At 37.8% G+C, this 14961-nt stretch overlaps 1 protein-coding gene across 1 annotated transcript; it reads left to right on the forward strand.

The window, feature by feature from the left end:
- Positions 1-7988: 7988 nt before the first annotated feature.
- Positions 7989-14943, forward strand: mat1a (methionine adenosyltransferase 1A). Its single transcript, XM_085477678.1, has 10 exons — positions 7989-8219; positions 9734-9811; positions 10067-10189; positions 10282-10394; positions 11436-11579; positions 11776-11901; positions 12000-12092; positions 12182-12364; positions 12461-12594; positions 14390-14943. The coding sequence occupies exons 1-10, from the start codon at positions 8153-8155 to the stop codon at positions 14490-14492; spliced, it is 1164 nt and encodes a 387-aa protein (XP_085333804.1). The 5' UTR covers positions 7989-8152; the 3' UTR covers positions 14493-14943.
- The last annotated feature ends 18 nt before the right edge of the window (positions 14944-14961 follow it).

Raw genomic sequence — 14961 nt, forward strand, 5'->3', positions numbered from 1 at the left:
AATTCTCAGTACCAGGTTCAGCATGGTGCAGCACAGACAGCTTATCAAGCAGCAATGCAGACTCGGTGGTGCAACAGCATTTTTGGATATTTATTTAATGAGTTATGTTGTTCTAATTACAATTAAGCTGCTAACATTAATAAATAAAACTAGACAGGAACTCAGAGGTTGCTTATGGATGTTGCACTTTTCTGTGATTCTTCATTACTTGCCAGCAAAACAAGCTGAAAGTAACTGGACATCTCTTGTGATCGGCTGAGACCAACACTGACACCTGCAGGAGGTTAACGACATTACAAAGTCTGCAGTAGCTGACTTCCATGATACAAATAGCATTGTTTATTATTGTTTTGCTCATTCATCAATCCCACATTTTAATCAGTTTTCCAGTTATAGCCAAGTCAAGAATTGATTAAACATGCCTCTGTGTACCACACATTAGTCTATTAGACATGTTGAGCCATCTGCAGTTGTGATATTCAGGTTTTGCTCAGTTCCACATATAACGAATTTCATTAATTCATTCTGGGTGTTAGAAAAACATTGTTAAAAAGAAATGTTTTAACTTTACTTAAACGTTTTTATTGAAAAACACTGTCTTTGAGAACTGATTTGATGATTTTTTTTTGTTCAGCTTTTTTTTTTTTTTGTACTTTTTAGATTTGTTGTGAAGGACTAATGCAAAGTGTAACTGTCTGCCGTTGAGTGCAATGATCTGCTGAAATTTCTGTTTTATTTTTGTTAAATTGGAAATTTTGTGAAAGCCCAGATTTAACCTCAGATAAACTACAGGTTAAGGAGTTGGTGTCTGGTTTCAGTGTCAGATATATTTGAGTATCATGAGCATAATGGTTGTTGTTTTCCCTAAATCAGATTAATGAAATTACAAATTTTAATCTATTTAAAATGCAAAATCAGTCAAATTCTCACATTTGACCTTGATTTTGACTTATTTTTTTGTAAACTAATTTTTCTTGAAAAGCTAAATGCTGCCCATTAGTTTATTTCTAACCTTGTATCCTTTTCTGCTTGTCCCTATCTGTAGCAATAAAACAACTGATATATGCTTAAAATCAGCATTCCCATTACAATGACATTGCAGTTTACTACTTTATTACCTAATAATGCAGTAAAATAGAGTGGGCCAGTAAATAAATAATCGTTTTAATGTAGTGGTTTTGCAGGTGGATATTTCCTGATATTGAGGGCATTGCTATTAATGTTAGAAAAACTGGTGGTAGTACTCTTTTTCAACAAGCCAAAGGACTGAAGATAGAAGATACTGAGGAAAGATTTAATTACACAGAGGCAAGTCAAACGAATATCATGCCTTGCTCCATGATTTCTATGTGGAAAGTGGATTGCTAGAGTGGTATTGAGGGTAATATTTCACTCATTGGTGTCAGCTTCACAGAGGAATGTGCTGAGAGTCCCAAATGGGCTGGAGTACAGATAGGGCAGGGTGACTCTCCACCAACCCAGCTGCTGCACTCCCTCTGGCTCAGCCATGTGCTGGGTTAATCTGCCCAGAGGCGTCTTTTTGTTGCTGTAAATGATTATAGGTCGTTTACTTGGTAACGTAACAGATGACCTGTTTTTGTTTTCGTTTATATTAGAAAAAACTCATCCATTTGTGATGATTTAATGTGCTTTAACCATTGTGTAAAACTCATCTGTGAGGTTCAAGTGACGTCTTGGCTTTGTTTCCCTGCTGGTGTTCCCGTCACACTAACACACAAATGCAAACATATAAACAAATGTAGAACACTGTTGTGTGGGACCAGTGCTGCTGGGAGTGTGTGGGACAGACAGCCAATCAAAGCTGAAGAACTGCGCCCCACCTCCTGTGTGGTGTTGTTGCTCATTTGCATTGGTTGACATGTTACGTTCTTATTGCACTCATGAAGCCAATCAGCGAGCTAAATCTGTAGTTAAAGAAGGAGAGTGAGAATGATAGCAATTGTAATCTGTGCCTGGTACCTTGATGGTGGAGATAGATTTGCTTTCTTTATTTGTTAAAATTGTGAGCAAATTGTAATAATCATATTTTTGATATGAAAGGATTTTCAAGCCAATAATTCAGATGACTACAAACAACAAGCCAGTAGGTAGTAAAAGTCTGCAAAACCACAAACTTTTGATAAGAAGTCACTATGTATCTGAGCATATAGTAAATTAAATCTGGTGACAAACTGTGTGCATTATCTGCTGTTTACTGACTGCTGCTGCTTATATAACAAGTTGTAGGGCAAAAAGTCCAAGCCAGGAGAGATCCGACTTTTCCTGCCTGCTCTCACTGCCATCCAGATGAAACTGGTTGGTGACTAGATGAGCTCAGGTTGTGGAGAGGTGAGCTGCAGAGGTAAACTGCATGTCTTTGAACCTGAGGAAAGACAAACAGGTGTTAACACCCACTCCCTCTGAGGCCCTCGGGGTTCGCTTAACATATCTTGTTCTGTCAAGTTTGAGTCTGACTGACCCTCAAGCCCCGAGGTGACCCAGAAACCATGACCCGGCTTTAAAAGACACACTTTCAGGTAGCCAATCAAACAGGAGGAGGTTACACTGTCACGTGGCTTGATCTTGTCAAAGTGCTTTCGGATTGGAGGGGCAACATTGGGAAATATTGCAGCTTAAATGACGATTAAAAAGAAATGGAACTTGGTAATTAATGTTCAAAATACGTGAAGGTTTAAATACACTGGAAAGCTCCCTTGTAGAAATACAAAGTTCATAAGTCTACTATCTTTTGTGCTTTTCATTTTCCGACAGGCTCTTAGTAGCTGAAAGTTCAAGAGGATTTGAACTTTAGACCCTATCTAGTGTGTGTGTCTTCGGTAAATTTCAAACACACAATGACTAATTAGAAGATATCAAACAATTCATGGTTACATGGCACATTTTAGTGTATACCCAAATGTTCCTCCACATCAATTAAATAGAAGAAAAATAAATAAGACAGCTCTACATGGAGTTTCTTTATAGAAACAAAATAGTAACGATAATCTTCAATGAATGGAGCTTATACTAATAATTTCTAATTAGCTTGAATTAATATGATAATCAGTTTAAGAACTCAGAGTGGTCCCCACTACAGGGATTGTAGAATTATTAGGCAAGTTGTATTTTTGAGGAATAATTTTATTATTGAACAACAACCATGTTCTCAATGAACCCAAAAAACTCATTAATATCAAAGCTGAATGTTTTTGGAAGTAGTTTTTAGTTTTAGCTATTTTAGGGGGATATCTGTGTGTGCAGGTGACTATTACTGTGCATAATTATTAGGCAACTTAACAAAAACAAATATATACCCATTTCAATTATTTATTTTTACCAGTGAAACCAATATAACATCTCTACATTCACAAATATGCATTTCTGACATTCAAAAACAAAACAAAAACAAATCAGCGACCAATATAGCCACCTTTCTTTGCAAGGACACTCAAAAGCCTGCCATCCATGGATTCTGTCAGTGTTTTGATCTGTCCACCATCAACATTGCGTGCAGCAGCAACCACAGCCTCCCAGACACTGTTCAGAGAGGTGTACTGTTTTCCCTCCTCGTAATTCTCACATTTGATGATGGACCACAGGTTCTCAATGGGGTTCAGATCAGGTGAACAAGGAGGCCATGTCATTAGTTTTTCTTCTTTTATACCCTTTCTTGCCAGCCACGCTGTGGAGTACTTGGACGCGTGTGATGGAGCATTGTCCTGCATGAAAATCATGTTTTTCTTGAAGGATGCAGACTTCTTCCTGTACCACTGCTTGAAGAAGGTGTCTTCCAGAAACTGGCAGTAGGACTGGGAGTTGAGCTTGACTCCATCCTCAACCCGAAAAGGCCCCACAAGCTCATCTTTGATGATACCAGCCCAAACCAGTACTCCACCTCCACCTTGCTGGCGTCTGAGTCGGACTGGAGCTCTCTGCCCTTTACCAATCCAGCCACGGGCCCATCCATCTGGCCCATCAAGACTCACTCTCATTTCATCAGTCCATAAAACCTTAGAAAAACCAGTCTTGAGATATTTCTTGGCCCAGTCTTGACGTTTCAGCTTGTGTGTCTTGTTCAGTGGTGGTCGTCTTTCAGCCTTTCTTACCTTGGCCATGTCTCTGAGTATTGCACACCTTGTGCTTTTGGGCACTCCAGTGATGTTGCAGCTCTGAAATATGGCCAAACTGGTGGCAAGTGGCATCTTGGCAGCTGCACGCTTGACTTTTCTCAGTTCATGGGCAGTTATTTTGCGCCTTGGTTTTTCCACACGCTTCTTGCGACCCTGTTGACTATTTTGAATGAAACGCTTGATTGTTCGATGATCACGCTTCAGAAGCTTTGCAATGTTGAGACTGCTGCATCCCTCTGCAAGATATCTCACTATTTTTGACTTTTCTGAGCCTGTCAAGTCCTTCTTTTGACCCATTTTTCTCAGTCAATCATTAACAAATACTCTCTTTTTGTGAGTTCACATGTACACACAGCAACATGCGCTTGTGTTGAGCATTTTTAGACCAAAACATACAGGGGTGTATGATCCAGAGGTTAATCAGTTATGACACCAGAGTGGTTCTCCACTTTCTTTGGCATCAAACAGGACTTTCACATCTTCTCTGGTTTGATGTAGTTCACGTTTTGTTATGTTAAATCCCCTCTGACCTCTGTCTCCTATTAGATAGCTTATTATTAGATTTTGAAGGTAGCGCAGTGTCCCTGTGGTAGGACACTCAGTACACTCTAAATCTAACCAGGTTCTGACTGGTTTTATTTTTTACAGCAGGAGACATGACTAAATAAGGCGTGTCTACTAACAATCTCCTACTATGTTGTTATTGCCCAACATGTTTGCTAAGTCATGCTTTAAAATCTGAGATAGCAATGTACAAAGGAAATTAGGTATTTTAGATCAATCCATAAAAATAGTTTGATTGCTGTTATTTTGCATTTCATGTATACAGTTCACTCTTTCAACTAGGAATTTAGGTTATCCATTTTTTATTTGTAATGTCAAATTAGGTTTCATTGTTTTTCATGTAATTATTACTAAAACAACACAGGTAGATAAATTATTTCTGGCTAATTTCTACAATTGAAAAATGTTTCAGTTAGCACTAAGCTAATTTATGTTTGAATATTAGGCGATTTTTTAGCTAAATATTAGCTAACTGTGCATTGCTAGTGACATTTTAACTGTTGCTTTCAGCTAAGTATATATAATTAACACGTGCCTACTATTTCAAATTAACTATTTAAGATCAGCTATTGATGCATTTGTCAACTGTTTAAGGTTTTCAGCTTATATGATGAATTAGAGTTGAAAAACAAATGATTTAGCCATAAACAAAGGGTTTTGTTTTTGTTTTGTTTTTTTACTATCTATGATTTTAGCTAAATGTCTAAATTTTTAGCTGTTTCTTAACAGTTACGATATCGTTGTTAACTGTTAGCTGTTTTCTTTGGCTATCAAGTATTTTAATAATTTCAGATTGCCTGATAATGGTTTCATCTAATTATTGTTATCACTACTAATTTTTTTTCCTTTACATTTATATTACAACATTACTTTTAGCTAAATATCTCTAATTAGCCAGGGGTGGGAGTGGGAGGTTGTTTGACTGTTTGTTTTTTATATTTCTTGTTTTTGCTTTTACCTTTGACTTAATATTTAACAGTACATCAGTTAAAAACAGTACTTTTATCGCTTTTAATATCATAGCTAACAATCTTAAGCTATTAACTCTTTGTCCATTATGTTAATCTACTATTTATATTTTTCTCTATGATAACGATACAATAAATGTTTCGTAGATATTTTGTTGACTCTATTTACATATAGGGGATTTTCACATACTTCGCTGAAGACATATGTGCCACCCTGCCAAGACCTCTTGTCCCTCCTTTGCCCCCTTTGTAAAATTTTCTAGCTGCACTATGCTAATTTATATTACCTTTAAATATTTTAACTATAAACTATATAATAGATAGTTCAGATATCTTAGCTAGATAGCTGTGCAGATTTCAGGTTCGGTGAGCATGCTACTTATGTGAGTGGTATTTATTTGTAAGTCAACACAGCTGTTTCTCATTTTCGCCTACCCTCCTGTATTTCCTAAAAATTCCAAATTCCTCTCTTGTGTGCATTCCTGATTATCAGTTGTTTTCACTAATTTCATCAAGCCGATTATTATTGCAAAGCTCTTGTTTTCAGCAATAAGTTCCACAATGCATAATACATACATCAAATCTGCTTTAAAAGTCCCAAAGCTGTCAGGAAGAGTGGTATTTTATTCACTACAGGAAGCTAGTTAAAATTCTCATCTCATTTCTCAAGGCCAACTCAACACTGAGTGAAATTAGAGCCAGATGATGGAAAGACGTAGAGAAAAAGGATTGGCCCACTGCACTCTTGTTGCATTTAATGGGACAAGAAACTGAGTCAGAGCCATTTTTCTGTATGTTAATGTTTCTTCAAGCATGTATTGTGTTTGTATTTATATGATAGTGAGGATCTTTTCCTAAGCATCCCTTTATAGCTCCTAATATTTTGCAAAAACACAGACACGGTGAATCACGAGAAGGTCATTAGGTATCTAAGAGACAGATCTTCATTTATTTGATCTTCTCTCCGGACAGGGTTTGATATTTTCTGCAGTTGTATACAAAGACAAGAGCCCCAGGCTGGGACTTGGATGGAAAAGTGCATTCAGGCAACAGGTGACTGTCTTCTCTAAACCTAATTATTGGCAATGAAATAAACTAATTATATAGATCTGAACCAAAGTACAAATTTCACGTATTTATTCTTTTTAAAATGTCTTTTGCTTTTAGAGTGTTTTTTCTTTAAAGTTGTGACTTTATTGGGACTTGGAGATTTCAATTAGAGAATACAGTCATAAAAAAACAGGTATGTTTGCTCATGTAGTGGAGTGGAGTTTTGAGGCAGTATTTTTTAACCTTAATTTTCCCTTTAATTTGATTTCTATTTGAATTGCACTAATAATTAAAATCAGATGTTATAAATAGGACACTTATGATGAAGGTGACTGTTTTGTGCCCTTTAAATCAAATGTGCCTTTATATGGTACATTTTTGTGGTTGGTATTTGTAGTTATTAAACTACTGGCAAATGTCTACATGATGAAATGAATCGTAAGCTTGAAAATATTTGAGCAGTAACAATGTTTAATAGCACAGAGTATAAAGAAGTATAAAAAAGAAGTATAAAATTCATAAGCAGCTCAAGTGTATTCGAAGAAATGTTGGTCAATTTCCAGCTGCAGTTTAATAAAATGTAAAATCAGGAAAACGTATCAAATTCAAATGAATGAATAGAAAATCATTTTGGTCAGTACACCAAATAATGAACTACACTGTAAAAGGAAACATTAAAATGTAGTACAGTGTTCTGTTTTTAATTTATTTCCATATTTTTGAAACCACAGATTGATTTTTTTCTATTTTATTTGTTGATTTAGTTTTACTGTGTAACTTTTAAAGTTTCTCTTATTCATAAGTCCTTTCTAGTAATTTTTTGTGTCTTTTCACCACAGCAGTGTAAACTGATTTACTTGAATGATGTAAACACAAGTAATTGCATCATTTTCCTGCTAACAGCAGCTACCTTTCTCTCTCTGTCCATAGGCTACCCTAACTTGGCTGTCCCACCTGTGTGTTGTGGGGGGTAGGGGAACTCCTTCTCAAAGATGTTTCTGCTTGGACACGGAAACGTCCCGCCCTGAAGCAGAGCAGTCAGAGCAGGTGGAGACTGAAAACACACTATTGAACATTACAATGTTTACAAAGGGTTAACAAGCAGTTTGAGCTGAAATTCCCTCCCATCATCCACTCCCCCTGGAATGGACTGTCCCATGGATTCGTGTGTGTGTGTGTGTGTGTGTGTGTGTGTGTGTGTGTGTGTGTGTGTGTGTGTGTGTGTGTAAATGAGTTACAGAATGCATGTGTGTCCCCTTAGCCATATATATTGGGCCATGTGGACACAGATGTGAAGTTTGCAGGACAGATTACGCTTTGGCTGCAGGGCTGTTGGCCTCCCTTTCTTTTATCTTTCTGGTAAAGAACGCCAGTAGGAATATAAAGCCACCTTAGGATCTCTCTGCACTGGAAATTGAATAACCTTACCCCACAGAAAAAATGAGTGATCATCTGGAAGAAGGTTCTTTCATGTTCACTTCAGAGTCCGTTGGAGAGGGACATCCAGGTGAGTCTTTTTACAAAGTCTAGCCACCTCTGCTACAGTGACATTAAATTTTAATGCATTCAATTATAAGCTCAACACTTCCATTGAAAATGCAGTGTTATCTTGCAGAAATAGCATGCATATAAATAAACTTGATGCAAGCTGGACACTATGTCCAAAGTAACTCCACAGTGCTGCGTGTTTACCCGCCAGGCATGGATGGTATTCCATTCACAGCAACATGTGTTTAGTGGCCTTCACTCTCACTTGTAGGCAGCTGGAAGCAAATGTGTGTCTGACTGGTGCACAGTTACATGCTTAAAAAATGTCCAAGAAGAGGGCAGACACACACGTTTAATTTAGTGTGCAAAAGAAGAGATCTAAAGACACGCAAAATGCTCTTCAAGAACAATGTCTCAAGTACACAATAAGATAAGAAGTGACAATGTGGTAAAATTAGTTTGACTATGTTATACTTTAATCTAGTTAAATTATATCAAATACTCAGTAAAATGACTCCCAGATGTTCCACACAAACCTTGCTTAACTTGTAGTAGTACAAGTAAAGAACTCTGTCCTCCATGTTGCCTTTAAACCCCACGGTGCCCCGTCAATGTGTTTTGTAATCCTTTCACAAATATGTAACCTTTCAAAGTCCCATGTGCTAAATCGATAATGAGTAAGAGTTGTGCAGCTTCACAGACAGGGGCAGTATCACATAAATGCCGACTGTTAAAAAATTAAATAAATAAAATAATTAAAAAGTAAAACTGCTCTTTTAATCTGGATCTATATTAATGTAGTTCTGAAGTAAAAGTATGCTAATCTGACAAAGTGCTTATGAGAGGATGAAGCATACAAAAGGTAATACCAATGCGCCTGAATTCAAAATCCCTTTCAAACTGTCCTCTGAAACAGCAAGTGATGTAGATCCATGTGTCACACATCATGGTGTCCCTGTATTTATCATTTAAGGAGGTTCTTTTAAAAAAAAAAAATTTCATTTTGGAAGCACGTAGCACTCCTGAAGCCAATTTTAATGATAAACTTCACAGGTTTGAAGTTTTACTTCTACTGTTTGTTCAGTAACAGAGTTGGGTGGCCTTGGCAGAACATTGCAGTACACACTTTTGAATTTGATAACACAACTCAAAGTCTGGGCTGTTCCCACAGATAGTGGCTATTTTAGTGGCTTTTCCTAAGATGCACCTGTTTCACCAGCAGAGTAGTCAGATGCTGATGGGCTTTCTGATGTAACCGGTCTCCTGCATTGCTTCAGCAGGACGACACAGACAGATGAATGGGATGTATAGTGAGGCATTGCCCTGCTGCCATGCTAAAGTAAAACATTCAACTACTGCTATGTGAAATATTAGGATGTAACCTTTCATACTTTCATATAAATTACAAAATTGACATCTTCTATTATTAGTGTTAGGCTAAGCGTGCAATTTAAAATGCAATATGTCATTTTTTTCAATGCATTTGTAAAAAATCTTCGGAATCTGATGTTTTTACCTGTTATGTGTCCACAGACAAGATTTGTGACCAGATCAGTGATGCTGTCCTGGATGCACATCTGAAGCAGGATCCCGATGCCAAAGTGGCCTGTGGTGAGCCAGAATTTGTCTCTTTTTCCGTTAAAAAAAATGGCAAAACCAAGAAGAGGCACAATCTAATGAATCAGTTTGTCTTAGCAAAAAAAGGGACCACATGATGAAGGCAGAGTATAAGCCAACTAACCCACTGGTCTGAATTTCACCTGGATTTTATGTCGTATGCAGTGTTGATACTGTTTATTGTATTTCAGTGTGGACAACTTGCTGGTGATGGCAAAACAGCTTTGTAATTAAAGTTTGCATTGGCAGAGACGGTGTGTAAGACTGGCATGGTGTTGCTCTGCGGAGAGATCACATCTCGGGCCGTCGTGGACTATCAGAGGGTGGTGAGGGACACCATCAAGCACATCGGCTACGACAACTCGGAGAAAGGTGAGAAAGCAAAAAAATAGACATTATTTCTGTTCTCTGTATTTAGCGTTTCCCTCTTAACCATCTCAATCCAATTCACTTCCCTTCTGAAGGTTTCGACTACAAGACATGTAATGTGCTGGTGGCCCTGGAGCAGCAGAGTCCAGACATTGCTCAGGGGGTCCATGTTGACCGGAAAGAAGAAGACATTGGAGCTGGAGACCAGGTAGGGCCACAGCAGTGTCACTGGGTCACTTTGGCTTGACAAGTGAGTGACCCTGACCGAGCACAGTTTGTTTGACTCTTTACTTCAACAGTAGAGAATACAGACGAGATCTGGTGCAATAGTGTTGGTGTGTTCAGGTTTATCAGTTCAGTAGAGGTGGAAAAAGTAGTTTTATCTAGTCCAATATTTAAAATCCTAAATGTTACAAGCTGATTGTAAGGCAGAAAAATGTGCTTCATGACTGATATATCATTATTAGATTCGATAAGTGTTTATGTTACTTTTGCAAATAAATGTATTGTAGTATAGTAAATAGGGTCCCCAGCCAAGTGTTTGTGGCTCTTTAAAGGGTCACAAATTTGAGGATAAAACTTTGATGTGTAGAGGCGAAACTTCCTTTTCATGAAATTGCTCACAGTCTTTAAGTAATCTGAAGCATGATAAAAAAAATATGTCCAGTATGTCGTGGAGTAGAAGTATAATGCAGCAGAGAAAGGAAATTATTAAATTATACAATTGTATATGAGTGCAGTACTTGAGTGAATCAGTGTAGTTTAATCAGTAACACCATCATCATCCTTAATAGTTTGGGCAAAAGATAAAGAAATAACATGTTTAGATTAAATTGATGCTTTCTCTGCATTATACCTCAGTAAGAGACAAACTCACGGCTCAGGATCATTATTTCTATAAGAGACTTCTGGCTGAAAAAAATTATCCCATGCTTAAGACTAACCAATGAAATATGGAGTAATTTGACTATATTATATATAAAGTCCCATAACCATACACGGTATAATCTACCTGATATTTGTTTTTATCATTTCAACATCTACTTCTATTTTGTCTTCTATAAATGCCTGTATGACCATTAGCCATTATTGTTCTTTTCATAGCTTATATTTTATGTATTTTGTGTCATATGATAATAGAAAGTGCTGAAGATATTACTGATAAAAGAGCATGCTGAATATCAGTATTTTGATATTCCTTGTTTACTTCTTTGTTTTGCCTTCACTGATTTTCTGACTCGTTCTGTAGGGTCTGATGTTCGGCTATGCCACAGACGAGACGGAGGAGTGCATGCCGCTCACCATCGTCTTAGCTCACAAACTCAATGAAAAGATGTCTGAACTTAGACGCAATGGCATCGTTCCCTGGCTGCGTGCCGACTCTAAAACACAGGTGAGGTCGTGCAACATGTGCACATTTTTTACTTACCCAAAACACAACACCACAGCAGTTTGGGAACTTTTTCTTTCAAGCTTGGATATATTTCATTAGAAAATCTGATAACCTGTCTGAAGCTGTGTTGTCACAGGCACCATAAAACAGCTAACTACAGCTTCAGTGAGTGTACCAATTCTTGTTAATCCCACAGGTGACCGTGCATTATGACCAGAAGAATGGAGCTGTGATCCCCAAGAGAGTTCACACCATTGTGATCTCTGTCCAGCACGATGACGGCGTCACTCTGGAGGAACAACAGAGAGTCCTAATGGAAATGGTAGATCCTCATGAACACACCTGACTGGGCTCTGTGTAATGTGTCGTGTGGGAAATAAAGTCACATGTTTGGTTTTAATGCTGGCTTGTTTCTGTCAGGTGATCAAATCCGTGGTCCCTGCAAAATATTTGGACAGCAAAACCGTCTACCATCTCCAGCCAAGTGGTCGCTTCGTCATTGGAGGACCACAGGTAATCATCACACACTGGGGGAAAAATAATAAAGCAAACTAGAAAGTCATCACTGGTTTTTGCTCATCTTCTTCCTTTTTTGCAAACAGGGTGATGCTGGTGTAACAGGAAGGAAGATTATTGTAGACACATACGGTGGCTGGGGGGCTCACGGTGGCGGAGCTTTCTCTGGCAAAGATTTCTCAAAGGTTGATCGCTCTGCTGCCTATGCTGCTCGCTGGGTGGCCAAGTCTCTGGTTAAAGCCAAACTGTGCAGGAGAGTTCTGGTTCAGGTGAAGTTACAGCTTAACCCTCCAAAGCTGTGCATAGATGACAGATGACTGGAGTACAGTACAAATATGCAAACCACATCTCTGTGTGTGTTCCAGGTGTCTTATGCGATCGGAGTGGCCCAACCTCTTTCCATCTCCTTGTTCACATACGGGTCCTCTCAGAAGTCAGAGTCAGAATTGCTCAAGATTGTCAACAAGAACTTTGATCTCAGGCCAGGAGTCATTGTCAGGTAAAAACACATAAACATGACGTTTGCATAAGATTAAATATGAATATTTACTCAAACATGAAGATGTTCTGCTTGCTTTCTAAATATGAGTTAAAAAAAATTAGGAACTATTTTTGGCATTTTGAGGATTAAATAACTGATCAAAAATCAGATTCATCATATATCTTGATGAATTTAGAATAGAATAGAATAGAATAATCCTTTAATTGTCCCACAAGGGGAAATTTGGTTGTAACAGCAGCCAGAAAGACACATATACAAACAAACAGTACACAGGACACAGAACAGAAACATACACAATTTTTTTTCTTTACATATTTACATCAAGGACAATGGTTACTATAAACACGAGTACTGTACAGTTATTAAATAAAATAAAATAAACTACAGATAAGAGGAAAACCCAGGTTGTAGTGCGAATCGGTTGATTAAATTATTGCAGTTACAGCGCAGATGTAAACATCTATGATTGTTGGGAGCAGTTTTGATTGTACAGTTCAGCAACATTTACATGAATTTAATATATAAGTAAATATTTAAGTTCAAACTTCAGTTCAACTTTATTTATATAGCTCCAATTCACAACAACAGTTGCCTCAAGGTCCTTTATTCTGTAAGTTAAAGACCATACAATATTAGAAAGACCCCTAACAATGACCAAGCATTTGGCGACAGGGTGAAGGAAGAACTCCCTTTCAACAGGAAGAAACCTCCAGCAGAACCAGGCTCAGGGAGGGGCAGGGGAAGAGGGGAAAGAGAAGCAAACTAAGAGAGAATCACACCAAAAATCAAAGTTGAAATTGTTGAAGTATAGTTAGATACAGAAAATTCTTCCTCTTTTCTTTTCTTTTTTTTCAATACTATCCATTGGAGAGGGAATCGTGGTGGACACATAACCCGCCGGGTGGCTTCAAAGATATGATATCCTTTTTGCTGTCCTTTTACATTTAGATTCTTCCACTTTTAGCTGATCCTTTTAGGATAATTTCCCTCTATTTAAACCTAGCCCTAGATTTCCCTTTTCTATTATAATGTTCTTGTTGAGATGCAGCGTTATAGGTGAGCATTTCATTTTAAAGTGGATCTATTATGCTGTTTGTTTATTTTATCCATCTTCACTCTACTAATGTAGCGTTGCATGATTCACATATAAAAATAATGATTTATTTGATAATAAGCTTTGGTGCAGCCCTTTAGTTCATCCTCTTTCTTTTGATTGGCTGCCCCTCCAACAGGAACACAGCATCCACTCTAACTGATATAGTACAGAGCAAAACAAGAAGAAAGTTGTGTTTTGAGATGTTTTACTAATATGAACATTCATCATTGTAACAGTATATATATATAACAGAAAGTAACTTAAAGCACAGTAACTTTAAGTAACTTAAAGCACTTAAAGTACCCAATTTAAAGTACTCAACAATAACAACTACTTTTAATTGATTTACCAAAATCTTTAATTGTTAAGAGCCGCATAACCAATGACTTCATTTTGGTTCAAGTGTTTAAGAGTTCTGTAATCGATAAATGTTGGAGGTTGGTCCAAAGTGCAGTACAAGCCATTCTGACACACAGACAAACTTTGCCACCCATGTATGCCAAATACAAACAAAAAACTCCAAGCTCACAAGAGGACATGCAAACAGTCAGTGCTTACAGCTCATTGCACAACATGTTTCACCTTTATGGTTTTTTTCTGCTCTGTATAAGAATTTATGGCTTCAAATGGTTTTGATCAAAATCTTCACAGTCCTTTCTCACCAGCGATGTCTCATCCCTTGTGTGTTCTTCTTAGGGATCTGAACCTGAAGAGGCCGATTTACCAGCAGACAGCCTCTTACGGCCACTTTGGCCGACCGGAGTTTTCTTGGGAAGTGCCCAAAAAGCTTGTCTTGTAAATACTCCACCAGCCTGTCCTGATCTCCACCTGGATGCTGAACAAGACTCCTCTTCATGGACTACAACTTCCAGCTCCAATGCAACTGATTGAACACTTTTTTAACAGAAAAACAAAACAAAACAAAACAACTGAAACCACAGTTAGGGAGGGATAAGTCAGCTTTCAAGATGTGAGAAGGTAGTTATACGTGTGAGCAGTTGTAGCCAGCAGACATATGAAGGGACATCCTCCCAGTGAGGAGAGGGACATTGCAGATGGCATCTCAGTAACTAATCTTTTTTCACTGTCCTTTCCGAGGCCAAATAACCTCCAGGTATCGGTGCTTTAAAAATACACATACAATCACTAGTCAAAGTCAGTAAAGTAAAGGGACAGTACAATAGTAAAATATAAATACCTCCACATCACTAGCAGCAGTGTTTTACCTCAAAGCTGTTGGGGGGGGGGGGGGGGGGCAGTATACTTAC

The sequence above is a fragment of the Copadichromis virginalis genome, linkage group LG13 (assembly GCF_057382275.1).
Source record: "Copadichromis virginalis isolate Kocher_CV1m ecotype Utaka linkage group LG13, C_Virginalis_male_GT1.1, whole genome shotgun sequence".
NCBI lineage: Eukaryota > Metazoa > Chordata > Actinopteri > Cichliformes > Cichlidae > Copadichromis > Copadichromis virginalis.

What these genes read in the sequence shown, in the direction of transcription:
- mat1a (XM_085477678.1), top strand. Translation starts at nt 8,153, where the DNA reads ATGAGTGATCATCTGGAAGAAGGTTCTTTCATGTTCACTTCAGAGTCC. An exon ending in CGTTGGAGAGGGACATCCAG is followed by an intron (nt 8,220 to 9,733) that starts GTGAGTCTTTTT and finishes ATGTGTCCACAG; the next exon opens with ACAAGATTTGTGACCAGATC. An exon ending in TCGTCATTGGAGGACCACAG is followed by an intron (nt 12,093 to 12,181) that starts GTAATCATCACA and finishes TTTTGCAAACAG; the next exon opens with GGTGATGCTGGTGTAACAGG.